General features: G+C 30.6%; 11 protein-coding genes across 11 annotated transcripts, besides 1 other annotated feature; 4 read left to right on the plus strand and 7 right to left on the minus strand.

Annotated features, from left to right (window-relative positions):
- Positions 1 to 62: 62 nt before the first annotated feature.
- TVAGG3_0159890 (BNIP1-related family) lies at positions 63 to 1,111 on the minus strand (the record flags this gene model as incomplete). The annotated part of the gene is made up of 1 exon (XM_001312864.1): positions 231 to 1,040. One exon carries the CDS (start codon positions 1,038 to 1,040, stop codon positions 231 to 233), a length of 810 nt encoding a protein of 269 aa, XP_001312865.1.
- Positions 1,112 to 1,195: 84 nt separating this feature from the next.
- On the minus strand, positions 1,196 to 3,456 carry TVAGG3_0159900 (uncharacterized protein; the record flags this gene model as incomplete). Its single annotated transcript, XM_001312863.1, has 1 exon — positions 1,267 to 3,456. One exon carries the CDS (start codon positions 3,454 to 3,456, stop codon positions 1,267 to 1,269), a length of 2,190 nt encoding a protein of 729 aa, XP_001312864.1.
- Positions 3,457 to 6,723: 3,267 nt separating this feature from the next.
- On the plus strand, positions 6,724 to 10,633 carry TVAGG3_0159910 (uncharacterized protein; the record flags this gene model as incomplete). The annotated part of the gene is made up of 1 exon (XM_001312862.2): positions 8,078 to 10,600. One exon carries the CDS (start codon positions 8,078 to 8,080, stop codon positions 10,598 to 10,600), a length of 2,523 nt encoding a protein of 840 aa, XP_001312863.1.
- Positions 10,634 to 10,955: 322 nt separating this feature from the next.
- On the minus strand, positions 10,956 to 11,723 carry TVAGG3_0159920 (uncharacterized protein; the record flags this gene model as incomplete). The annotated part of the gene is made up of 1 exon (XM_001312861.1): positions 11,177 to 11,707. The coding sequence occupies one exon, from the start codon at positions 11,705 to 11,707 to the stop codon at positions 11,177 to 11,179; it is 531 nt and encodes a 176-aa protein (XP_001312862.1).
- Positions 11,724 to 12,068: 345 nt separating this feature from the next.
- Positions 12,069 to 14,924, minus strand: TVAGG3_0159930 (negative regulation of histone ubiquitination; the record flags this gene model as incomplete). The annotated part of the gene is made up of 1 exon (XM_001312860.1): positions 12,069 to 14,924. One exon carries the CDS (start codon positions 14,922 to 14,924, stop codon positions 12,069 to 12,071), a length of 2,856 nt encoding a protein of 951 aa, XP_001312861.1.
- Positions 14,925 to 15,077: 153 nt separating this feature from the next.
- On the minus strand, positions 15,078 to 16,167 carry TVAGG3_0159940 (phospholipase C/P1 nuclease family; the record flags this gene model as incomplete). The annotated part of the gene is made up of 1 exon (XM_001312859.2): positions 15,110 to 16,141. The coding sequence occupies one exon, from the start codon at positions 16,139 to 16,141 to the stop codon at positions 15,110 to 15,112; it is 1,032 nt and encodes a 343-aa protein (XP_001312860.1).
- A 926-nt stretch (positions 16,168 to 17,093) lies between these two features.
- Positions 17,094 to 18,004: a mobile genetic element.
- A 171-nt stretch (positions 18,005 to 18,175) lies between these two features.
- On the minus strand, positions 18,176 to 19,883 carry TVAGG3_0159960 (armadillo (ARM) repeat-containing protein family; the record flags this gene model as incomplete). Its single annotated transcript, XM_001312858.1, has 1 exon — positions 18,280 to 19,878. One exon carries the CDS (start codon positions 19,876 to 19,878, stop codon positions 18,280 to 18,282), a length of 1,599 nt encoding a protein of 532 aa, XP_001312859.1.
- A 122-nt stretch (positions 19,884 to 20,005) lies between these two features.
- On the plus strand, positions 20,006 to 20,539 carry TVAGG3_0159970 (ankyrin repeat protein family; the record flags this gene model as incomplete). The annotated part of the gene is made up of 1 exon (XM_001312857.1): positions 20,006 to 20,539. One exon carries the CDS (start codon positions 20,006 to 20,008, stop codon positions 20,537 to 20,539), a length of 534 nt encoding a protein of 177 aa, XP_001312858.1.
- A 362-nt stretch (positions 20,540 to 20,901) lies between these two features.
- Positions 20,902 to 22,435, plus strand: TVAGG3_0159980 (transmembrane protein 231 family; the record flags this gene model as incomplete). The annotated part of the gene is made up of 1 exon (XM_001312856.1): positions 20,943 to 21,824. One exon carries the CDS (start codon positions 20,943 to 20,945, stop codon positions 21,822 to 21,824), a length of 882 nt encoding a protein of 293 aa, XP_001312857.1.
- A 247-nt stretch (positions 22,436 to 22,682) lies between these two features.
- On the plus strand, positions 22,683 to 23,264 carry TVAGG3_0159990 (uncharacterized protein; the record flags this gene model as incomplete). The annotated part of the gene is made up of 1 exon (XM_001312855.1): positions 22,825 to 23,190. The coding sequence occupies one exon, from the start codon at positions 22,825 to 22,827 to the stop codon at positions 23,188 to 23,190; it is 366 nt and encodes a 121-aa protein (XP_001312856.1).
- A 927-nt stretch (positions 23,265 to 24,191) lies between these two features.
- TVAGG3_0160000 (uncharacterized protein) lies at positions 24,192 to 25,089 on the minus strand (the record flags this gene model as incomplete). The annotated part of the gene is made up of 1 exon (XM_001312854.2): positions 24,461 to 25,078. The coding sequence occupies one exon, from the start codon at positions 25,076 to 25,078 to the stop codon at positions 24,461 to 24,463; it is 618 nt and encodes a 205-aa protein (XP_001312855.1).
- Between the last annotated feature and the right edge of the window lie 29 nt (positions 25,090 to 25,118).

The following is a 25,118-nucleotide window of genomic DNA, read 5'->3' on the forward strand; positions in this document are numbered from 1 at the left end:
GTGCTAAAAAAAATAAAGAATAATTAAATAAATACAGAAAAATTTTACAAATAAAGAATAATGTGATAATGGTTAGTTTTGTGTATCATCCAGAAAAGAGAAGAAAGGCTATGATCATACAAAAAAAATAATAAGTCAAGTTAGTGTTCAATTTTGCAGAATTTGATGATATAGATGTATACACGAATCAAATTCAAATAAAATAGGTATTCAAGCTGATAATGTTGTTATTATAACTCGTTTGTAGTAGTTTGTGTAATTTTTGTAGTATTTTGTTGACTAAAATATGATTGAACAGACTTAACAAGCTTTTTGGCTGTAAAAATGGCGATTTTTCCAACAATGCTTTTCCGGAAGCCATTAATTATAGCAATGATAGAGCATATTACAAAGAAAATAATTGCGCCTTTCAATATCCAAGCATCCCAATTTTGTGCGACATGAAGTTTAATTAAAGCTCTTTTTGTTCGAGACTGTATTGTATCTACGGAATCTGAAGCATCCACAACATTATTGAGCATTGATGTAGAGTCCTTGATTAAGCTCAAGCTTTCTGAAGCGTTACTGATTTGTTGCTGGATATTTGCACGAGCATTTTCTAATCTTGACGTAATTTCTTTAGCTAATACAGATGATGACTTTGTCTTGTTGTTGCTGAATTGAAGAACCTCTTGAGGATTGGCATCGCTGAGTAGTTTTTCACGTGCTTCTCTATAATTCGCTATTTTCTCTTTGCCTGTTGATAATTTGGCTGTTTTCAATGCCATCAATCTTCGTGTAGATAATTTATTTTCTTCAATCCCGGTTTGTTGAATGTAATTCATTAGATAATTCTCGCGCTTGTTAGTTGGTATCCTATCATCTTTTTTGATTTCTATTTTAAGGTCTTCTATCATATTTCTAATTTTGGATTCGATTTTTATTGCCTCTTTATTTAAATCAGATACATCTGTTTGATTTGAATCGCAATGCTCTATTTCGTGAATGATTGATAAATGAAGCTCGTTTAATTCATGGAGTTGAGAGATAATATTTTGCATTTTTTTCAAAAATGAATAATAAAATGAAGATCATTGGTTTAAAAAACCCATCTATGTCTTTCATAATAATCATATGTATAAATTAAGATTGTTTCAAACTGAAATAAAAAATTAGAATAATTCTATAATAAAAGAAAGCGAAATACAAAAAGTTGATCGATTTATAATACATTTAACAAATAAATAATAAAAATCACAATAAATATAAAACAATTAACTAACCAAATTACTCTGTTTTGGTTTCTTCAGCTGGCTTTGATTCACCTTCAGCAGGAGGATTTGCATCGGCAGCTTCAGTGTTGTTTTGTTCTTTGTTTTCATTTTCATTTGCCACAGGTTCTTCTTTTTTGCCTTTCTTTCCTTTGCCTCCTTTTCCTCCCTTCTTTCCCTTTCCAGCTGCTCCTTTCTTGGCCCCTGCTTTGGTTGATTTAGCTGATGCTGGTGGTTGAACTGGTTTTTGTTCTTCGTTACCAGCATTAGCTTGCGCTTCTTGTATAGCTGCTTGAGCGGCTTGCTGAGCTTTAACTGATTCGTAAGCATCCGTTAAAATGGAGATCGCATCTTTGTAACGCTGCCTTTTATCTTTGATTTCTAGGTCAAGGTTGCGAAGTTCATCAACAGTAGATGTTCCCATTTCATCAATGGTCTGGTTTGTTTTGGCAAATGTCTTATTATATTGTTTGAAGTTGGAAATTTCACTTTCCAAGTTCATTGCCAGCGAATCTCTTGTTTGTGTCATCATATCAACGTCATGCTGTGCATTTCCATGCTCTTCTCTAAGCCTGTCGAGTTGTTCGGTGCATTTGTCGCAAATATCCTTAAATTGTTGTTCCAAGTTTGCGATATTTGTCTTCTTACTCTCCTGAGCTTCGACCAATGATGCCTCGGCCGCTGAAAGTGTCTCCTCGAGTTGTGCGATTTCTTTTCTTTCGTCTGCAATACTGTTCCTCGTAAGGTGCAAATTGGCTTCACATTCTTGCAGAGACTCGAGTTCGCCTTCAATTCTTGTTTTATGACCATCTTGCCAAGCTTTCATATTCGATTTAACTTGGCGTTGGATTTCAGTGAACAATTTGAAGTCAATATCGTTAAACTCGATATTCAGGTTGAGAATATGAGTGTTTTCATTGACACAAGTTTGAATTGGAATTCCATTTTTGATAAGATTGTTCTTTATGCTGACAGTGTCAACAATCTTTGATTGTGTAAGAGCTTTAAACAAGTTATCGCTGCCAGAATCGTTAATTTCGCATAGTTCAAGGTCGATATCGCGTAATGAAGGATGAACCTTAATTATGTCGGCCAATTTTGTGGCTCCTGCATCACGTAACGGATTATGGCCGAGATTAAGGCATTGTAAGGTTTTGTTTTGTTTCAGATTTATCGCGAAAGTTTCAAAGCCAGCAGCATCAATTTTACAGAAGCTGACATTGAGATGGTGTAATGTTTCGTTTGTTGTGAACACTGGACCAAGAGCGGCAATTCCTTGGCCGCCAATGTTATTTTTGCTGAGATTAAGCTCGCGTATTGAAGTATTAGCTCCAAGAGCTTCTGCAATAGCACCTGTAAATTTCGCTGTAAAGCTATTTCCGGAAATATTAAGTGTATTAAGCGATTTATTTGTTTGGAAGAAATTAGCGAATTCTTTAGAAGCTACATCGCCAATATGGTTATTAGAGAAGTTAAGCTCGCGAATCTGAGAATTAACTAAGGCTCTTAGCAAGTAACTTGCGCCTTTTGTTTGCATATTGTTATTTTGTAAGTTAATTACCTGTATTGTCTTATTTTCCTTGAGGCCTTTAGAAATGGCTTGTATTGTGTCCGCTGTAATTTCTGTCATTGATAAATCAATTTCAGATAAAACTTTATTTTCGGAAAACATCTCTGCCATTTGTTGAATTGACTTAACACCAAGAGTGTTACGGGCAACACCACTGCTGCTGCCGATTTTCAGTTGAATTACTGACTTATTTTCCTTTAAAGCCTTAAAAATCAAAGAACAACCAAGATCACCGATAGAATTCGATGAAATATCAACAGAAATGATCCTGGATGTCGATTGAAGTAATGTGGAGAATGCTGCGGCGCCTTTATCTCCGATATTATTTCCTGAAATGCAAACAACTTTAATATTGTTATATTTATACACGGTATCAGCTACAGCGCATGCAGCAAGTGGTCCAAGCGAACAGCTTTCCATTTCGAAGATTTTTTTGAAAGTTTTCTTAGATTGATTGTTTACAAACCTTTGAAAGAGTTTCTCTGTAAATTTAAGTCCGAAATCCTTACATTTCTCTTCAAAAATGTAACGAAGATCATCCTCATCAAGTACAAGGCGCGGTAAATTGATCACGCTTTGCATGCTGAGTTTTCTAACGGAAAAAAAAACTCTTTGTCTTACAATGGTCATTATCATTATGAAATTAGTTTAGCTATTTAATGTTGATTCTTTTTTGTCAGATAAATACTATGCAAAAATTCAATTCTAAAAATGCTTTAAATTAGTTTTATCATTCAATAATATCAAAGATATTATATAATTGTATCAAATTGCAGATATATATTTTAGAGAAACATTATATTGGCGAAGATATTAAAATTTTAATTAAAAAATTCCAAAAATAATTCCTTAAGACAATTTTGAATGATCATGAATGTTAGATTTGTCTTAATTTTCAAGATTTCAAGATTTATTTGGAAAACTAAAGAAGCTTAATATCATATAGAATGATAGTTCTGAAGTTGTATGAATCAATTCCAAGCTTTTCTTGCAAGTTCGAATCCAATTTCATATAATTCAAAGGATAAATGGCGTTATTGATATTAGTTATAACATAACTTATCGTATATTACTATATTATCTAAGAAACTGAACAAGTACTTTATAATTCCATTTTCTTCTTTAAATCATCGAATCATGACTTAAACGTTTTAATTTTATTCAAAGAATAGAGTCCTATTCCGAAACTAAAGTAGAGTCTGTACTAATTTTTACTATACTACTCTTTTATATGCATTATTGAAGAAACTTTTAATCACTGACACGAATCTAGAATTAACATCAATCATCTATACAACAAGGAAATAGTTACGTCAAGTATTCTCACTTAACTGTATTAGATAGTTCCAATTATATTAAATGATCATTTATCAATCTTAATTAATATAATGCTCACCATTCTTCTCCATAATTGTATAGCTATCCTTATGAAATGGTCCTTAAAATCAATTTTGGAAATGTTCAATTGTAAAATTTTTAATATTTAACTTTAATTCATATCGATCGCAATGAATTAATGAATCAAGCATAAGATTAACATTGGGGGCGAGCATCATAAGAAAAATTTTTCGAAAAATAGGGGGTGTTAGTATACTCAACCCCCTCATTAATTATCGTTTCTAGAGGAATAGGAACAGAGGCCTTTTTTCAGGTAACCTTTAAGAAGTTTCCGAAAGAGTTTATGCTCATATAACCTCATTTCCAGGTAAATAGTGGGCATTGTTCTACTAAAAGTTTAGTTGCATACTGGCCTCGTTTCCTAAGAAACTTAATCAAGAGGCTATCTCAATAACCCTTGACCAATAGGAATAGGATAAAGGAATATGTAATATTGAACTGCCGTAATCTTAAAGCAATAACCGATAGACACAAGCTCATCACTACTTGTTTGGTTGTTCAACGAATCTTTTTATATCATAGTACACTACGCGTATCTCATACCTCCATTCAATAGATGATTTACTCATAATTACATTTAAAACCCAAAAGTCGACATTTTTTTGAAAATATTAATCAGATTCAACGAAAATTTTCATTGATAATACAAGCATATAAAAGTTTCCAAGATGTAATTACTTGTCTTAACAAAAAATTTCATTCTCTTTCTATAATTTGAACAAAATTATGCAACCATCAGGATTTTCGTTCAGAAATCATGTTTCATTCCTCTATGTATATAAGAAATCATATTTTCTACGGAGAAAACTCCATTTTTTTATATTTTTCCTAAATTTTAATTTTTTACTTCTTTTTAATTTCCTTTTATTAAGAGCACACTATCATCCTTGAAGGATTTTCAATTTTTGCATCACAACTACATTGTTGCATATTTTTACCATAACAATTCTTATCTATTGTTAACATTCACTAAATTCGTGCACACATTACTTTTTCATATATGAAAATACTGATAGCTTCTTAAATTTCCAATTGAATCTTTCCTTTTGTACATTTTGTTTGAAAATGTTTTTATTTTTCTGCATGAATATCTTAACACTTGGGACAAATATATATATCAAAACCAAACTAATAGATTCTAGGCTCAGATATTTTCAATTTTCTTCTTATTTATTCTCCAATGTGATTATATGAGAATTCTGATAAAACATTCTCGTATTATGCATGAGAAATATATTATGCATGAGAAATCAAATATATTACAGTCATCTTTCAATATGCAATGTTTATGGTAATACTTAAATTTTTATCTCTTTACACTAACTTTATTATGAAAGGCATATTACAATGTTAAATTCACATCAAAATAGTGCAAAACGTATCTTATATTAATTCCAGACTTCAAAATATTTAATGAAATTTAATTTCCTTCAAAAATTAGAATAACCATTTCAAATTAAGAAAGCAAAATTATAAAGTAGCAATACGGGTTCATTTGTCTTTGATAATAATAACAAATATTGATTTAAATAAACAATTGAACTTATTAATTTTCGAGTAAAGATAAAATTATTCGAGAAAATTAATAAAGTTCGTCATCTTCTATTAATTTTCACATGTTTTAGAATGTAAATCTCAATGCAACAATAATATTGGATAAAAAATTCGACGAGTAATGGTTTTGCTTGAAAAGCGTATGAGCATTATTGAATTAATGTATATAATACAAATGTGGTTACTTATATTTATGCTCGGAAGAAAGTATAATGCTGCATTATAGAAGGTAGGCTTAAAGAACCTAAATGCATGTTTCGGTATTATTGATTACTTATTCCACAAGAGTGATGGTAAATCCTATTCCTGTTTGTCAAGGGTTATTGAGATAGCCTCTTGATTAAGTTTCTTAGGAAACGAGGCCAGTATGCAACTAAACTTTTAGTAGAACAATGCCCACTATTTACCTGGAAATGAGGTTATATGAGCATAAACTCTTTCGGAAACTTCTTAAAGGTTACCTGAAAAAAGGCCTCTGTTCCTATTCCTCTAGAAACGATAATTAATGAGGGGGTTGAGTATACTAACACCCCCTATTTTTCGAAAAATTTTTCTTATGATGCTCGCCCCCATTTATTTTTGTCCGAATATCAATTTTCTATAAAAATTGTCACCTTTCCGAACCTTGTTGCTTTTTGAAACCATTATCTATTATTCTTATTAATTATATTTATTCAGCTAAATTATGAACACCAATCACCATAATTCAAATTTACAGAATATTCCTTCAAAAAATTGAGAGAGTTGAACTTTTTTATCGCAATAGCTATTTATCTTAATACTGTATCCGATCTACTTTACAAAAATTTTAACTGAAAAAATTTGTTAGGAGGTTTTACCTCTGTTTAAAAAATTGTGAATTATTACTGATAGGTTAATTATAAACTGATGGTTTTATTTAAATTGATTTGAATTGCCTTTCAAAAATTTTGCACAGATTTATATTTGACCAATGAAATCAACGATTCAATTCTCCAATCCTGATCTACTGAACCCTTTTATGGCATTTCATCGTTCGTTCGATGAATATGAATCAGTCTCAAACTATCAAATCGTTGGTCAATATATTATTTCAATTATAAATACGGCTCTAATTGTTTTACAAGTTTATTCATCGACATATATGATAGTAATAGGTCGAAATTTAACTGATTTACCAACAGGATTGCGTCGTGTCAGAGATGTTTTTGGTTATCCAACCTCAGAAGAAAGAATTACAATATTTTCATACCATTCCTTTTATTTCATATTAACACTTTTCATTGTTTCGTTCGTATCCTTTGCCGTACGCTTTGGAACAATAATTTCAAATTCTTTACCAGCAATTTCAGTTTCTGTATTCAATAAGTTATATGACCTATGTTCACCAGCGATAATGACAATCTCATATGTACTTCTTTTTACATCATTTTTAAATATGATCGATCAATACAATTCAAGTTACTTAACAATCCTTATTTTTTCCATATTAACGCTAATACCAACAATATTCGGTATCGGAAGATTGATGACAGACTCAAGGATAGCAAAACTCCCTTATTCATCTCCAAATATCGGCCATGTGTTAAAATTCTACATAGATTGCTTATCAGCACTCATAGGAGCAATCTACATGGAGTTTACAGCTCACGACAAATACTTGGTACTATTCTTGTCTTTCGTTTTGGCTTCAACGGGTTTTTACATTTTATATATCATTTTTGAAATCCCGATTTTTCACAATATTTTTCACAGTGTTCTATCAAGAGTAGTCACTTTTATAATCATTGATGTGATGATTACAATTTTCATTTCAAAATTTGTCACTTTTTCAACACAAAAATTATTTTTATGTATTTGTATTCCTCCAGTGATATTTTTGGTATTTGCTTTAGTATTTTCATTTATTACCTATAAAGTTTGCAGAAAAGTTCTAAATTCAAATGAAAAAATCAATCCAAAGAGCTATTCTATCAATTTTCTATGCAAACTACTATGTACAGCTGATGTTGTTACTGACCAATGCAGATTTGATGCAGATTTTCCTGAAAAAGTTCATCAAACTTTTCCAAAAAACCATGATATCATATTATTCGCGATATTATACAAACTATATGATACTTCATGCCATAAGGAACTCTTGCGATTTGCAGAAATGCTACAAATTTTTGATTCAACAAATATTTTTAGATCTCCAGTTTTAAAATCAGTTATTTTCGTTACATCATGTAATCAATCATATTCCAAGTTCACATCTTCCTTAATTAACCACAGTTATCAACTTTACTCGCAATATTTTTATTATATTATTCAAAACAACAGATTGATGTCAAGAAACTGTTTATATAACATATCCAAGTTCATACAATTCTCGCAACCTTTTTTTGATACTCATCATAAGATTGCTAGCGATTATAATCGATATAATAAGAATGTCACTTTTAAAATTGAGAATACAAAGCAACAACTTGCAACTGATAACTTGGATGCAAGCGAATCATCTGAAAAACAAGAAAAAGATTTGATATCTATTACCGATCCTTCAGATTCAGAATATCTGGAGAGAATAGAGACAGCATCAAAGTACAAAGTTCCAAACCTCAAAAAATTCAAAATTTTGTTCGTTTCTATGATAATTATTTCATTAATTTGTTGTGTCTTTAGTTATATCCTTATTACACAGACAATCCTTATGTCTCTATCATCACGAGGTAAGATACAAGATTTCTTTCAGTTTTATAGTGATTTTATCTTATCTTGGTCGATTTCTGTCCAATTTCTTTATACAGACAAATTACCTTATTCAAATGATTACTATAGGAATGTTATAAACACAACGAACCAGAATTTGCTTAAATACAGCTTTATTTCCGAAAATTCAACTTTATATAATTTATTATCTGAAGGAAATGAGCTAATTTTACAAGCTACGTATAGTAATAACTTTACAGACTGTTATAATACTACTATTGACCTTGTTGCTAATTTAAATGACTACGGAAAGTCAATTTACGCTTTATACGCAAAACAAAGAAATTCTGTACAACTGACACTTTATTTGTGTATCGCAATCACTTTTGCATGTACGATTATTTGTTTGATTTTGTTTTTCGTGGCTTATCATATTGGATCGGAATTATTTACTTTAATTGCAGCGCAACCGATGCATTTAACCAAGATATTCACATCAGAGACAATGCATAAATACCATGAACTCGGAAATGTTGAAAAACGTCTAGATTTTGGAAAAGATTCTTTAAGATCGACTTTTATTTTGACATTTTCGGCCATCATACTACCATTCATTGTTTCATTCGCTTACAGCATCGATATGGACAGAATTCATAGAAAATACTTGAGAACAATGTCATGTACTTTATTTGCATCGCAACAAACAGGTGTTTTAGTTGAAAACACAATTTTGTTGCCATTATTAAGGGATTATGGTGCAAATACCAATTATTTCCAAAGTTTTGAAAAATCATATTCAATAATTTTTTCAATTTTGAAGAAATTCATGAATCTCAACATTACTATCAATATAACAGATGATAGTAACATCATTATATCACAAGATATCTCTGATGAAGATGTTTCTGACGTATTAAAAAATGTCAACCAGACAAAATACGTTTTGTATACAAATGGATCGGTTATATTGCTCAGGGATATGAGTATCATTAATTTGGATTCAGAAGAAACAGTAAATTTGTCGGATGTCTCGATTATGGCAATTCCTTCAAACATCTACTGCGGATATCCAATGAGAATGTTGTTAAATGATTTTCTAGTTATAGAAAATTCAATTTATGACTCTTTATTATTCTCATTTATTTTAACTCTGATTATATTAGCGGTGATACTTAGTTTTATGGCGATATTTGTCATTAGACTCATCAAAAGATACTATACTGCCTTGGATCTTGTCATCAGAATCATTTCAATTCCAAATTCTGAAAATCCATTTTTCGATGACACTGATGGAACCTTTACTGGATTCAAAGAACCACCTTATCCGATCATGGGAGAGATATTTGACTCATTGCCAATACCAACATTCCAATTGAACAAGAAATATCTGATTATTGACCAAAATACCACAAGTGAGATGGTTTTTGGCGATATAAGAGGCTCCAACTATGACGATCTTCCAAACCATATCGTTGATCCTCTTGGAAACCAAAGATATTATAATTATAATTTAATATGTAAGAGAGTTCTTCCAAGAACGATGAAACTTGCCGGCCAGGCAATTGTTCTATCGAATGATATGAGTGGATTGGCCGCAAAGAAGGAGATTCTTAAAAATCTCAACAAAGATATCAGATTAACCTTTAGTATTCCAAATATCCTTCAAAGAGAGAAACCTACGACAATACAAGATATCGCTATTGTCAATTTTGGCTTCTCAAAGTCAGTTTCAAACCAAGATTTCCTCAATTTCTCAAGTAAGATCGAAGACATGTTTTCACAGTTCGTTTCCTTCTTCATGTTCGAGAAAATGAGGTTTTCTTTCTATGTCTTGTTCCATGACAGCTCTCTTTCTAGGCAGCCAATGCGAGATGCAGTCAGTTTCGCACAGATTGCAAGAGATGCGGCCAAATTACAGAATATAGATGTAAAAATAGCTGTATCCATGGAACACGAGGTCATAGCAAAGGCACAGAGACAAGATATGATTTGGAGTGTTACTTTTCTGAATTCTATCCTTTGGAGAACAGATGCAATGCTCAATTACATCGACTACGGCAAAATTATTTGCCTTTCGAAGATGATGTCTGGAATGCACTTTACAAAGAACTTACACATAGGCAAATTCGCAGAATCAACAGAAGTTATTATAATATAAGCTGTTTTATATTGTTTTTATTTGTTTGATTATAAATTGTTTTTTTTTTATACTTATACATATAACAAGTTTTCTTTTGAGAAAAGAAATGAATTCTCAATACATCTGATATTGTTGTTAACATGCATATTATTGATTCAAGTCATTGAATTTCTTAGTTTTTCGTTAAAATGGAAGTAATACATAAGTTATGTTCTTCTTAGATTTATATCAAACATATCAATTAAAGAGCGGATATATGCATTAGTACAAGAAAGTTAGCACTTGCTAAATATATTTTCATTAATATTGGTCGCTGGCTATTATTGCTATTAAGAAATGCGACTAAATCAAGAAAAAGATGAACATGGAAAAACATCTCTTCATATTGCCACATGGGAATATAATTAAATTTCGGCTTTAAAATGGTGATAACGTCAATTCATGAAGGAGACTCATTAACGTTTATAGTTTTTTTGTTATTAATCATTTTCAATTATTTTGAATTAATTTTGGTAATTATGTAATTTTGGTATTTATACATAATCTTTATATACAAACAAAAACAAATCAAAATGGTTGGATAAATAAAATATTCTACTCCGTAAACTCTGTCGTAAATAGTTCGATTTGAGATTTAATTAAATCGTTCTGTTTCATCAAAGATTCATATTCTTGTTGGAGTCTTGTGTTCTCTGACTTCCAACGTTCTTGACTGTTGTCCAGTAACTCACGGACTTCTTTGATTTTCGTTTGTTTGAAATTTATTTCTTTTTCAAGAGCTTTAATTTGCGACATTTGAACTCTAATCTCTTTATCTGCTGCTACTGGTGCTTCTTTCTTTGGTGGTTCGGCATTGATTAATTTTTCGATATTTTCTGCTTTTGCTATGGCATTTTCGTATTCTTTAGCAACTCTTTTAAGTTCTGCAAGCAATAGTTTCTTCTCTTCCTTTGTTTCATTATATTTTTTTATTTGATTTTCAAGATTTTGTTTTAATAAATTGTTCTCATTCTGCACATTTTCGAATTTTTCTCTAAATTGTCTGAGTGTTGATTCTGATACTTCTTTTACGTCTGGTTTATTCCCTTCCCATTCATCGCCCGATGCCGAAGACAGAAAACTCATTGAAATTCAAAACGTCTACTTTTCAAATTTGATTTGATAGAGGCAGAAAATAACAAAAGCATCTCCATCATATTAACTATTATGAAAGACATATACTTAGACAATACAATTTATTCATCACAGAATATTTATCTTAAATAATGTTGAATTCTTAATTATATCTTATTATCCACAAATTTGCATATATTCACAGGAAGTAGGCCAGATTTTAAGACTTTATGCACAGTATCTTTGATGCTTCACAGGAATAAAATTCAAAAACTCTTATTATTGAAAGCTACTGGTTTTGAAAAGCCAATGATAATACTTAAATAGTATATAAATAGTTTTAGAGATAAACAAAATAAAAAATAAAAAAAAATTATGAAAATCCGAAATATTCACCGCAGTAGTCCAATGCCTTGAGGAGTTTCTCTTTCATCTTTTCCTTTGATGAATACTGTGGCATCTTAAGAAGTTTTGCGCAAGTAGAAACAGTTGGCAAAACTTCTTCATTTTCTTCTTTCTTCAGTTGCAATTCCAACTTAGGAGTTAGAGCAGCAAGTCCTCCAACAGGAAGTTTGGCCGATCCTGTTGTAAAGTACAAGAATTTTGAAAGAGTTTCTGGATCAAATTCCGAAACAATTTCTGCAAGCATTGTTCTCATTGTTGGGGTTGCGTACTTGGTTAAATTAACGTTATTTTCAAATTCTTTAACGGTAATTTTCGTCATTTCGCCTGTAATTAATTGACTTAATTCGGTTGGAGTGAAAAGTGAAAGAGCTTCAGCAGGAATGACTGTTCTGAAGCCTCTTCTAAATTCTTTCATTGCATCGGATGCTGCGCTTGACATATTTCTTCCAATTTCAATGAATTCATCGACATTTTCTTCATTTACTTCAATATCTTCTCCATCAAACATATCGAAGTTAAGGCCAATCAAGTTTTCTTTCACAGATAACGAATTAGCTATTTGTGTGTCTACTTCTTGAATGTCTACGTATTCTAATTGGATTAATTTGTAAAATGCAGGGCTGAGTGGGATATCTACGAGGCATTCGAGGAGGAGAACGCGGGCAATGAATATTCCAAACTCATAGAAGTTCTCTTTGGCATCTCGGCATGGGAAAAGTCCGAATTCTTGGTTTTCTGACCACATTTTCTTATCGGAAGCGAATTCTTTGGCCAAAATCTGCATGAACTCATGTGTTGGACCAGATCCAATTGCACTGTCTAGTTCAGTATCCCATCTATGTGTTCCTTGGCCGAATGTTCGAAGAATCTTGAGTCCATCCTCATAGATATGGTCTCTATTGGGCTTAATAGTAATCCTTATCTCGCGGGAGTTCGATCCAGACGAATTAAGGAAGTTTGAAGAATAAAAATCAATATAATCTCCAACACTCATGAAAACGCTCTTCAACATTGCTAATCTGGTTTTCAACGAGAACAAGAATGGATAATGATATATTGCACGGCTCTCCGGTGACTCAAAACAATAAGATGATAAAATGTATTGCAAAGACATGAAACATCTTCTATCAATCGAAGGGACAACGACAGGTATACCAGTTGAACGATAAAAAGCTTCAGCAAGTTCGATAATTTTCAAAGATAATTGGTCATCAAAAATATTTTTTGGAATTTTCAGTTGCATTGGCTCGCATGCACCATGTCTTGTGATACAGTATACACTATTATTAAGTGCATTATGGGATTGCCTGCAAGTTGAGATTATTGCTTTGTAAAACGAATCCGACATTGCAAATTCACATTCTTTGTTGTTATAATCATATAGTACAAGCTTATATTCCATTACATTGTACAATACCCCTGAAATCTTTGAAAGAGATAAAAATTTAATTTTTTCTTCAAAATCGTGAAAGCTTGGGAATTTGGCAATAGAGTCTAACTTTTTTTCTTTAAATTTTTCTTCAAGTTTTTCAAAGGAAATCTTGTTTTTGCTGAGAAGTTGATCAATAATAATTGCGCCGCAATCCAAAGTCAATGGAAATCTACGGCGATTGTTATTCACATATAAAGAGAAAGATAGGTTTTCATTCAGATCAATCAGAGCAAGTTTTGACTCTAATTTTGCAAATTCTACAAAATTTTGAATTAACGTCTGAATAAATGTTTTTATCCGGTCAAAATTCAGTGATTTATCGTTTTTGTAAATATTTTTCTTGAAAAATTTTGTCATCTGAATAATAATATCGTAATTTAGATCTTGCTGATTGAGTTTCTGAATGTCATCTAATGTATTAATGATCTTACGTTGCTCTGGCATCTGAAATATCTTTCTTTTTAATTCAAGACGTTCATTTGGCTGAACAGGTATATTTTCTGCAAATTTTGTGTTTATAATAACTTCTGGATCATACATATTGCGTAAAAGAGGGAGCAAAACGCTTTTTACGTCTTGATTTTCGATTATTGAATTTAATTTTTGAGTGTAAATGGGTTCCCACTTAAGTGGAACGTATCCTGAGACCCATGATAAAAGGGAAATGAGCTTTTTATAATATTGTTTGTATTTTGGTAATAAATCCGAAGTAAAATGACGAATAATCACTGGTTGAAGATAATACGCAATTTTTCGTAGTCCTACTAGAGGATTAGGGTCTGATTGCTGTTGATGGTCGCTTATAATATTGAAATAAAGATCTATTTGCCATTGAACGTAAGTTATGTGATCTTTTTCATTCTTGATGGTTAGGTAAGGTATAATTTTATGATCAATAATTACTTGGTGGCATTTTAAATCTAGTTTACTAAGATAATACAAAAATCTGTATGCGTATCCAATAGAAGCCTCGCTTAATTGATTTAATGATCCTGTAGAAAATATGGCATCAAGAAACAAATTTAAACTAATATCTTTGTAAAAATTCTTATTTTGTGTTGAAAACCGAGAAGCTATTAAAGCCAGTATTTCTAAACACATTTCGATTGTTTCAATATTATAAGAGTCAATATTTTTAAGAAAAATGTTGATTGATGTTAATTTTTTCAGAAATATACTGCCAGTATGACCATCAGCAATTAGGAATTTATGCATGATCGTCATTGCTTTAAAATAAGTTTGTTTTATATCGGAATTATTTTGATTTTCGGAATTTTCTTCTGATTTCATGAGTATCTGACCAATCTTTTCTAAGTGATCATTTCCATACGCATCAGTAATAGTACTCTGCGTAAAGTTTTCTTCTTTACTGTAATAATCCAAAAGTTCCATAATTTTTTTGACAATAGTTAAATTCTCCTGACATTATTTCATTGGAATTATGTAAATGATAATAAATTATCATTCTATTTCAATCACTTAATAATCATATTCTGGTTATCAATATTTTCAAATTATGAAATTAATATTGGATGAAATACTTTTAATTACTTGAGAATAATTATCATTTACTTTTTTTATACGGTCGGCTCATTATTATCATCTGAATCGTTCTTTTCAAGTGGTTCATTTTTACTACCCTCATCTTCCGGCTGAATCAACGCATAGCATAGTCGCCATCCAAGATAAACTGTTACTGGTGCAACAAGGAAGAAAATTCCCCATGCAATTATTTCAGTTGAACTGATGTTCGGAGTTGACTTGATTTTCACTATATCTGGAACTACGAAGTACTTCAACTTCGATGAAACAACATTAGCTGCCTGAAGTATTCTCTGATCTGTAAGTTCATAACAAGTCTTAATATATTCTTCAGGAAGATCATTATCTTTCTGAATCATACTGAGGTTGTAAACAATTTCCTTTGATAAATTAAAACTTTGATTAATGGCACCAGCATAGTCAGAAGGACATGGCGTTATAAATTTACTGTCATTCAATCTTTTATATAATCTTGTTGTAGTTTCTTCAATCTCCTTCCATCCATTACCATTAAAAGGCGTTTTTAGTACATATCTTCCACATCCAGTTTCCCAGAAATCATGTAGGCTCATATTCTTGCCTTTGAATTTAATATTGAATTTTTTACCATTATCATCTCCATCAATGAATGTATCGTTATCAAAGTATTCAGTAACATGAACAGGATCAAATGAATCCATATATAAGGTTAAGAACACTTTAAATCCAAAATTATATGGCCAAGGCCCATTTAAAGTGCCTTTCATAATAGTTTTGTTCAACTTATCGAGTGTACATTCAAGATCATCTTTATTTATACAATGATGTTCAGGATGTGGAATTGCATTGATATTTTTCTGAGAGTAACGCCAATGATCAAAACAATTAGTGTTACTTGGTGCATGAAGCAATGAAGCAAGCCATGAACCTGCCAAAGACGGTCTCTCCATCTTTTCTCCAGTCATATCGATAACTTTTTGTAGTTTCGATATTCCTTTATTTCCAAGTTTGCGAAAGATAAGTTCGGTACCAATTGTAAGGTATTCCTCACTCCAGGACCTGCTCAAAAAAAACAGAATAAATATCATTTTTGACAATTGTGATACAAACTTTGAATTGAGTATAGAATTCAATTGAATCGACTCAATTTATTTAAATTACTACAGTCATAAGATCAAACCTACATTGTTTTTAAACACAATTTTGAAAAATTAAGGGTGCACCCGTATGTACGTTTATTTGAGAGGAGGAGGATTACCCTCTCAATTTTGAGGGATTCGTTAGTTTATTTTCTCGATGAATATGCAATAAAATTTGATTTTTACCTTATCAATATACTTCATATAATATACATAGGGTTGTTAAAAATATCAAAAATTAGCGTTTTGAAGACACCATGGTGTCTTATAATTTTCCCTTCCTTATTGGCGTGTAGAAATAAATAATATTTGAGAGTTAATTGAATTTATTAATTTGTCTCAATTTCAGTATTATAAATTTTTATAATTTCAATATTTTGAAATACACTTTTTAATATTTCAATATTTATGATATTTCAATGTATTAAGTGGTCTCAAATTGAGCTTCTCAAATATAAGTTGGCCTATTCAAATAATAAAATTAAATAATATTTAAAATAATAAATAAAAGTGATTGAGGTCATAGCAAAACGGCTGTTTCAGTCATTAATTCTTAAAAATAAAAAGGGTAAAAACTAAATACAATGGGTAAAATTCAATAGTGTCTGTGCTATCGTTCAATTTGAAGGTGTCTTTTGAAACCGCAAGACACATTGAATTTTTGAATAGTGTATTATGGTTTGACAGACACCAATGAAAAAATAAAATGATATTTATTTTAAATATATAAGATCCTTATATAAAATATAAATATTTATCGTTTTATTTTCTTGTTTTAGAAATGTTTTTTATTGAAAAATCAATAAAACTAACTCCAAAATAAAATTTTTGATTTAAAGACACTATGATGACACCAGGCAAATCTTCCAAGACACCTATCGTCGGGAATCTAACAACCCTAAATATACACATGTTCATGTAAAAACTTTTTTCCAAAATCCTCAGGAATTAAGGGATTTTTGAATTTTAAGAATTTTTTTCGAATTTTTTCGAAAAAAAAATATTTTCAGAACAGCCTTAACGGCTAAGATTTAGGAACAATGTTAAGTATCAAAAAGAAAGGAGGTCTGATATAGACAACATATATCGTTGAAGGTTGAAAAAATCTCTAATATTTGAGCCCAAAATTTCAAATTTTAATTTTTTGAAAAAAGAGGCCACCCGTATGTACGTTTATTTGAGAGGAGGAGGATTATATTTTTGAAAGGGTGAAACATTATGAATATGTTAATTATATAATAATATGTATTATTATAAAAAAGAAAAAATAAAGCACGTTAAAATTTTTCTTTCTTGATTTTTTACAAAATCTACTTAGAATTATGCAAAATATGACTAAATAATTATAAATTTCAAGTTAAATTTTAATTTTGATAAATAATTTAAATTTCAAAATATCAAGTTCAGTTCGACTATGTATGTAGTAATTCCTCAATAAAGTGCCAAAACCCTATTAAAATATATGAACATTTTCAACATTTTAATGTTTTTATTTAAAAATTTGATGGAATATGAGCTTCAAACAATTATTATGTAAATAAAAATAATTAAATATATGTATTTATTCGTATTACAACCGTAGTAAGTCGATTCTTCCTTTCTTCTACTGAGATTTGAATTTGATTTCGAATTGTAAAGAGACTCAAAGGGAAAATACTAGCGGATAAAAACTACCTCCATGAAAGGGTCATAATGGAGTCAAGTTGTATTTTTTGATATTTTTTGCTTTTCGAGCCTAAATAGGTAGCCAAGATAATGCCTAAAAATAAGGTTCTAAATTCTGAAGTTTACATGATCCTCTCGTGCGCACCCTTAAATAAAAAGCATTATTTTCACATTTTATATAAGAGTAGGAAATTCCGGCATTTTACAATCAACAACATATGAAGAGTTGATAGTTTTGATGCATATAAAATTCCGAAAATATTGCTTTCCGTCCAATAAGTGAATATTTCATTAAATTTTCAAAGAAAATGAAATATCTGCATTTATTTTTCGGATACAATTATATGTAATCTAACATTTAATACAAATTCTAAATTATTTTTAATAAAATAATATTTAAATATAAAAAGCAATTCTTTATATTATCCAACATCTTCCCAGCCATCAGATTCATCTTTTTGTGGTGCATTTATTATCCTAGCAATTTTTTCAGTCAAATCCAAGTCATTTTCATCAGAATCTGAGCTTGAAGAACTTTCTTTGTCATCATTCTCTTCTGTTTCTACAGTTTCATCCATTTCTGGTACTTTTGGAGGTAATTCTGGTGGATTATCAATTAATTCCAAAGATTTGTCGACAAAAAGGTCAAACATTGCTCCATAGTCCTTGTCCTGGTCATCAAGGAGCTCGTTGTCAATGTTGTCAAAATCTATTTGCGACAAATTCGGAATTAATTTTAATGCGATCTCAGGATTTTGGAAAGCTGTAAAAAGCAGTTTAAGCAGCAGCTTTAAAGTGAAGTGAACAACTTCTTCATTGTCTGATTCAATCAGTTCAACGATTTGTTCGATATAAGAATTATTAACGACGTAATTCGTAACAGAAGCAATACTGTTCTCAATTAATACGGACAAGGCTTTTATTGAGACACTTTTCATCTGATTTGTGCCGAATTCAATAATATTCAATAATTCGAACACAACATTGGAGCTAAAGATGCCTTCTTCGGCTGATGAGCCATGGTTGAACGCGTTGATCAAAATTTCGCACATACTTTGCAATTCTTGGATATCTTTGTCAATTTTGATCGCTTTCATGATGTAATCCCATGGAACAATCACAGCATCATCAATAACCCTTTGATGAGGACACAAAAGTAGTTCCGACCAAAATTTCAAAATTGATATTCTGATTTCAACTGATGCAGTGGAATACGCAGCAAATAACTTGGCAGGACCGATGTTTCTCATGAAATAAACAACATTTTCTATACTTTTGATACAGAAAAAGTGTAAAACTTCGATATCGTACTCTGAAAGTGTAGATAGATCACTCCTGAAGGTCGGCATGTACATATCTGGTATGAAATGACCTAATGCAATAGGTATTATGATGTCATCATCTTTCATAATGCTATAAAAAATGGATGTAATTAATTTCATATGAGATACTTGGTGAAATTCGTTGTAAAGTAATGCAAATACTTCTAATCCATTCATTTCAACGAATTGTCTGCGAGAATTTTGTCCATCAAAAATTATATTTTTCAAAAGAGTTAAAGAAGAGATTCCATGCTTGAAAGTTTCCTTTTTTGAGCATAGTTCTACAGTAATATGGAATAAAAATTGAAAGAAATCTTCGTATTGAAAAGGTTCAAAGTCGACATTTTGAATTGCACTCCAAACAATAGCGCAATTGAGAGCTTGCATAAGAATTGTTAATGTTGTGTCTGGGCAAATTAATGAAATAAGTGTTTCACATACATCTCGGTGGAATAACTCATCAGGGATGGAATCTTTTGATTGAATTAATGCAGATCTGAATAATGCTAAGTCCCTATGAATTTTATCTGGATCTCTATCTCTTACATCGTTTGATAAATCATTAAATATGTCTATAGGATCTATATCAGCACCTAATCGTGGAGTAGTGTCAACATCAAATGGTTGAAAAATTTGATCTTGCTTAGTATCTGCATTTTTAATATCATCCTCCTCGACTTTTTTGAAATTTAAAGTCATTTTTGAAAAATTTTCATTTGTCACTTTAAGTAACTTTTGACATTATGAAACTACTATAAATTAGTATCCTATATTTATATTTTTATGACTTATTTTTGATAGTTTTTGTTCACACTAATGTTTTCAAATGATTTCCCTTACTAAAGCATACGAAGAAGGAAATCTCGAACGTATTAAATCTCTTATAGAAAGTTGTAACTATAAAGTAGAATCTTTAGGTTTACCACTCATTTTTGCATCACAAAATGGTCATCTTGAAGTTGTTAATTATCTTATCTATATTGGAGCTAATAAAGAAGCAAAGGATTATTATAGATGGACTCCACTCATTTGGGCATCAATTAAAGGTCATCTTGAAGTTGTTAAATATCTTATCTCAGTTGGAGCTGATAAAGAATCAAAGAATTATAATGGATATACTCCACTCATTTGGGCATCAGAAGAAGGTCATCTTGAAGTTGTTAAATATCTTATCTCAGTTGGAGCTGATAAAGGATCAAAGAATGATGGTGGATGGGCTCCACTCATTTGGGCATCAATTAAAGGTCATCTTGAAGTTGTTAAATATCTTATCTCAGCCGGTGCTGATAAAAAAGCAAAGAATAATAATGGAATGACTGCCCTTGATGTTGCAAAAAGTTCTGTGAAAAATACTTATTGAAAAGCAAAACAGAATAAAGAATAATTATAGGTAATGATATCATTATCCTTGCCACTTTTAGTACAGAAAACAATTAAAAAACTCATTTTGTAGCTCCTGAATCTTCATCAAAGGCGGACCAAATGAAATTTGAGCCTCTGATAATTTGAATATGACGGATGTGTCCATGAAGTATATATATACAATGCTAAGTATTCACTAAGCATATGTTTGTTAAAAACATGAAGAATTTGAGTGTTTTGAATTCACGATTTTATTGATGTTTTTTTGAACGAACGATTAAGTATATATATTGAGAGCTGAATGTATTGAAGAGTAGTTGAAAAAAAAAGTGTTTGATTTAAATTTATCGGCGCGAAGCGCTAATTAATGTCACTTTTGGAATTCGTTTGAAAATTCAAAAATGATTCTTTATCAACAAGGAAAGATACCTATTACTTATAGTGCTCCTCTATTATCATGCTCCACATTTGTTGCATTCATAATTTATGCAGCAGCTATTGTTTTTCCATACTTAATTTGTGGATGGACAAAAGATTTCTTCACTCTTTACGAAACAAACTATGAACAACCATATATTTATACAACATCAGAAATAAGTTTATATGATGCACAACACAACTTAACATTTAGCATTCCAATGACTTCCGACGTTAATGTTATTCCAATCTTCGAAAGAACTTCAAGAACAGACCTTCACGATATTACATTTTCATTAATTCTTCCAACATCTTCTGTTCAATCTAAAACAGGCTCAATAACACTCAAATTCCCGTATAAAGTTGAATTTAATAAGACAATTCACCATGTTTTCACAGGAAAAATCAACACAGTTCTTAGACCATTCGAACCTGTCTGTCAGGCATCTATTTCTGGCTTCTTAGGTTTCAATCAACAATTACCTTACACAAAGAACATTCCTCCAACAGCAGAAGGCTATCAGGACTACGCAGAAGAAAACGATCTTCCTATTACAGACGGTGACCTTCGCTTATACGGCCAGCCATACTTCCAAGTCAACGCACAAGAGTTTGTCTACGGAACATGTGATACCTTTACACTCAAGTTCAAAATGAGAGCTCCTATGCTTGCTGTTAGAATAGAGAACAACTTCTGGTACGCATTCCTTTCCGGCTGGACAAAGTATATCGCTGTTGCAGTTCCATTTATTTTCTTCGCACGCTGCACATTGAGTTTGTTATTCGGTTCTGGTTTACTGGCTTCTACTCCCAATGTCGAAGCTGTTTTGGCCAAACCTTCAATCAAGAAATTCAACCGTAATTGATTTATTTTTATTGGAGATAATATTTGATTCTTTTTACTTTTGTCGTATTTCTAAATTTTATTTGATAATAGCTTTTCGTTTCTTCTTTTCTCCAGATAATTTCATTAAATTAATAGTTTGTTTCTAATTATCAACGAATCTATTAGTGTATTTATTCCAATGATTACCTAGCATTACATTTTGTTCTATTATATAAACATATTTCCATCCTATTATTTAAAGTTTGACGAGAAAGGAAAATTGATCACTAACTATCATTCCCATAGGCTGGGTAATAATTTATAAGTTTTTGGCTTGATCACTACTATACTAATGTTATCAAATTATTTTGATTTTTTTCAATTTTCATTTGAAACATCTGTAGTTGCAGGAATGCATTCATATTTTAACAGATTAATATTATTCCCAGATTCAGATTTTAATCTGACTTTAATATTGCATTAGATTTCGAAATGCCGAAAAATCACTTATTTTCCCAGTCAAACTCTATGTACAAGCATCTACATATATGAGGAAACTATGTGTACTATTCATTTTCCACCCCACAAACTAATAGTGTCTGTGGAAAAGGATGTATATCATTATTATTTGATCAGACTATTTCAAAGGAATAATAATGATATTATTGTGTAAATACAAGTGTCTATCAAAATATAACTAAATTTTAGCTCAAAATGCATATTTCATTCATAAAATTAAATTAATTTCTAATTTAAGCTGTGAGAACACAAGCATTGCCATATTATAGTCAAAACAAAGTCATTCATAGCAAAAACGAAGTTTTATTTGCAATTATACGCATCATTATCGCTTTTTCTTTTTGCCATTTTACAATTTTTTGGCAGATTCATTATTATAGAGTATAAATGATTCAGAGATAGTGTTCACAATGCACAGCTTATGTCTTAAAATCATGTCCTCTCAATTTACCGCAAAAATGGATAAACCTCGGTTAGAGGGGATGCCAATATATATAATTTTACGTGACCCTCCTAAAAAAATGATAAGCGATCAGTATCAGGAGTATATGAGCGTGGTTGCAGATCGCAGACGCAAAGCTTCAGACCGATTTTATCAGGTTCAAAAAATTCTTTCTGCGCTTCCAAAATGCAAACGAAGGAAATCAGATATCCTACTTATCGCGAAAAAGATATCAGAAAAGACAGGAATTAATATTGACCGATCAGCAAAAAGAATATATGATTGTTTAATTTGCTGGTACTGCGAAAATTGGTCTGCAGTCAACAAATATATAATCGAAACTTATTACGAGATCTTTGAGCCTGAAAACTACGAGAAATTCAAAGGATTAAAGCATCTTGAGTTCCCAGAATGTTTGAAAATCAGTGTATTATTGAAACAATGAATTCAATTTCATTATTATATTTTTTTTCTTTGTCCTCTGTAAATTTTTTTTAAATTCAATCCTAAATTTAATTTTTCAAAGGCCTATAAAAATAAATACTTGTCAATAAACAAATTAAGAACGAGGCATTCAATTTTGACAATTGTGACATATTTTTAATTACTCAATTTAAATAAAAAATTAATGGCTGCCAAAGTTGAATTAAAATATTAAATTTTCAATGGAGTGGTCTTTTTTTATCAGTTAATTTGAAATATAAAAATTGAATAAAACCATTAATTTTTGATTAATCCGATGATGATTAGAATGCATTAATGAATCATATTTTCTGATTTTGGTCATCTGATAAAATCTTTTTATATGCTAGCGTTAATTCACATCTTCTATTAATTTCGAGTGATCGTTTAATGATTCGAGATACACTGATAAATTGCTGAGACATACCTAGAATATAACCCGCAACGCTGGCTTCAGGATTGAATGAAATAAAATTTTATTTTTTATTTTTTCGTTTATCATTTGAAAACTTATGAAATCATATTTATCATTCGACAAGCAATCGGTAAATCATTAATTGTTCGCTACCATTACCTTGATTTTCATTATTTTCGATCATATATTTGATATTATTTTTTTAATTTCTTTTACAGGATTTTCAAAATACCCTCAAATCATTACCGCCACTATACAAGAATCATCCACAGCTCCTCCTTTCATTTCCTATACGATTTTTCAAACTGAAACATTTATTGTAAAAGTATGGGTTGCCAAAATCTGACACAAGTTGAAGTCAACTATTTTAATAATACCTTGATTTAAATCAAACATTTGTTTCTCCGATTAATTCAATTACAAAATTATGAAATTTTAAATCAATAGCTTTGAAAAATAAGAGAGAATTCTTGTTTTTCTCTTAATGGCAAAACCATTTTCAATATTTATTTATTTTTTTTTTTTTCAAAATTTCATAAATATTATTTTTTAATAATTATGGAAAAGATCACCGAATGAATTCGATACTATTCTCTGTATCAATTAGCTTGGTCTGTTACGGATATGACAACAATCAACTGCACAAATAAAATGATTTCAGATATATCATTATTGATTTTTTTTAATTATACATATACATGATATATATGATAGCTTCTGAAATCAAAGATTGAATTTCATCTCCAAATTGAAAATCAAAGAAATTGTAATTACAAAATTAATTCAAAATATTGGAATTTGCATGGTAAAAGCACCAGAAAAATCCTTCTGGTGATCTTTAATCAAAGTCAAACTTAACATTGGGAGCATATTGTAAGTAATCATCTTCAAGATGTTCAAAAGCATTAGCAGATGCCATGGATATACATTTTGAATCAACTAATGGGCTAAAATCAAGAAATCTCTTAAAATTAATTTGATTTCCAAGCGGCAAAGATATTGTTTGAAAAACATTATTTTGGAAGCGAATTATAAACTCAGACCCCTCCAAAAATTTAGCTGCTAAGTGAAATAACAAGTTAAATCCAATTTGATTACCTAATTCAATGAATTCATCAACAGTAAATCCCATTATTTCATTCATTCCATCTCCAAAACAAGTCATAGAAGAAAAACCGTTGATTCCTGGTGTATTTCCAGCATCTAATTGTTCAACAGCGAAATATGCTTCGTAAATTGGCCTAAGCTGATCCCAAGGTGTATGGCATTTCGGGCAAAAACCAAATGATTCATAAAATTCATCTACATTAATTTGAGCACATTCAGCAAAATATTCTGGGAATCCGTCGACAGATTTGTTGCATTGATCACAGCGGAATTTAATAATTGACTTATTTACTGTACTCCCTACTTGATGAATTTTAACTCTGCAAGTTGCACTATATGATAAACTCATTTTTAAAATTTTCTTTGTTTTATAAATTTTTCCAAAAAAA

The sequence above is a fragment of the Trichomonas vaginalis genome, chromosome IV (genome assembly GCF_026262505.1).
Source record: "Trichomonas vaginalis G3 chromosome IV, whole genome shotgun sequence".
NCBI lineage: Eukaryota > Parabasalia > Trichomonadida > Trichomonadidae > Trichomonas > Trichomonas vaginalis.